This window comes from Chinchilla lanigera, unplaced genomic scaffold (assembly GCF_000276665.1).
Source record: "Chinchilla lanigera isolate Chin_1 unplaced genomic scaffold, ChiLan1.0 scaffold00489, whole genome shotgun sequence".
Lineage (NCBI taxonomy): Eukaryota > Metazoa > Chordata > Mammalia > Rodentia > Chinchillidae > Chinchilla > Chinchilla lanigera.
In genome coordinates, this window is record NW_004955890.1 from 5380 (window position 1) to 6438 (window position 1059).

Below are 1059 nucleotides of genomic sequence, written 5' to 3' on the forward strand. Positions count from 1 at the left end.
TTAATAAGCACATGTCAATATTGGATTTTATGTCACAGAGAAGCAGCACACTAATATGAGATGCCAATAGTAGAGAAAACTGGTGCATGATATATATATATACATATATATATTTGTTGCACGCTGTATATGTTTATTAATATTTCTGTTGATACCTCCTTAAATAAGTGAAATCAACTTTGCTTTAAGTAAAATAATTTGTCCCTAATTTGTATTCAATGCTTGGAAAATAACAATGTAAATGACACCTCTCACTGTTTGGTTGGAAATAAAGGAAAAGTGGCTAGAAGCCTGTTCTGGTGGAAAGTGGCTGGAAGGGTCACGAGTGTCAGGCAGCCTGTTCCTTCTGGATTACTTCCAGGCTCTAGTTCTCTGGCATGGTAGCTGAGGAGCATGCATGGGTAGACTCAGGTGGTAAAGAGCATCTCTGTTGCTCTCAAGAGCCCCCTGCTGGTCGTGAGTGCCCCTGCAGGAAGATTTTTTTTCTGGGCTCACACTGATGTTCTCTCACCGCATCGTGCACAGTAATACACAGCCGTGTCTTCGGCGGTCACGGAGTTCAGCTGCAGGGAGAACTGGTTCTTAGCTGTGTCAGCAGTGGTGGAGATGCGGCCCTTGAATGCCGCGTTGTAGCCCGTGTACCCTGACCAGTACCCCATCCACTGTAGAGCTTTCCTAGGAGGCTGGCGGATCCAATGCCGGGAGTTACTACTAGTGACAGAGCCCCCGGTGACAGTGCAGGTGAGGGACAGGGTCTCCCCGGGCTTCACCGGGCTCGATCCTGACTCCCGAAGTATCAGATCAGACAGCGCACCTGAGGTAAGGGGAGTCATGGTGAGTCTTTCCCTTCCCATCCGGGTCCCCGTAGACGACTAAACACCCCAGAACTCTCACCCAGAGGAGCAGCCATCAGGCACAGAAGGGTCCACATCGTCTGCATGTTACCTGAAGGTTGGAGACCTCCACACTGGCCCTGCTGGGGACAGAGATTTCTTCTGCCAGCACCCAGTGGGATTTGCATGCGTGTCCGCAGGGAGGGAGAAGAGGTTGAGCCAGGGT

At 49.8% G+C, this 1059-nt stretch overlaps 1 gene segment (V, D, J or C); it reads right to left on the bottom strand.

Annotated features, from left to right (window-relative positions):
- Positions 1–491: 491 nt before the first annotated feature.
- On the bottom strand, positions 492–833 carry LOC102021408. The segment is given in 1 exon segment: positions 492–833. A coding segment is annotated over 1 exon segment (342 nt).
- Positions 834–1059: the final 226 nt, after the last annotated feature.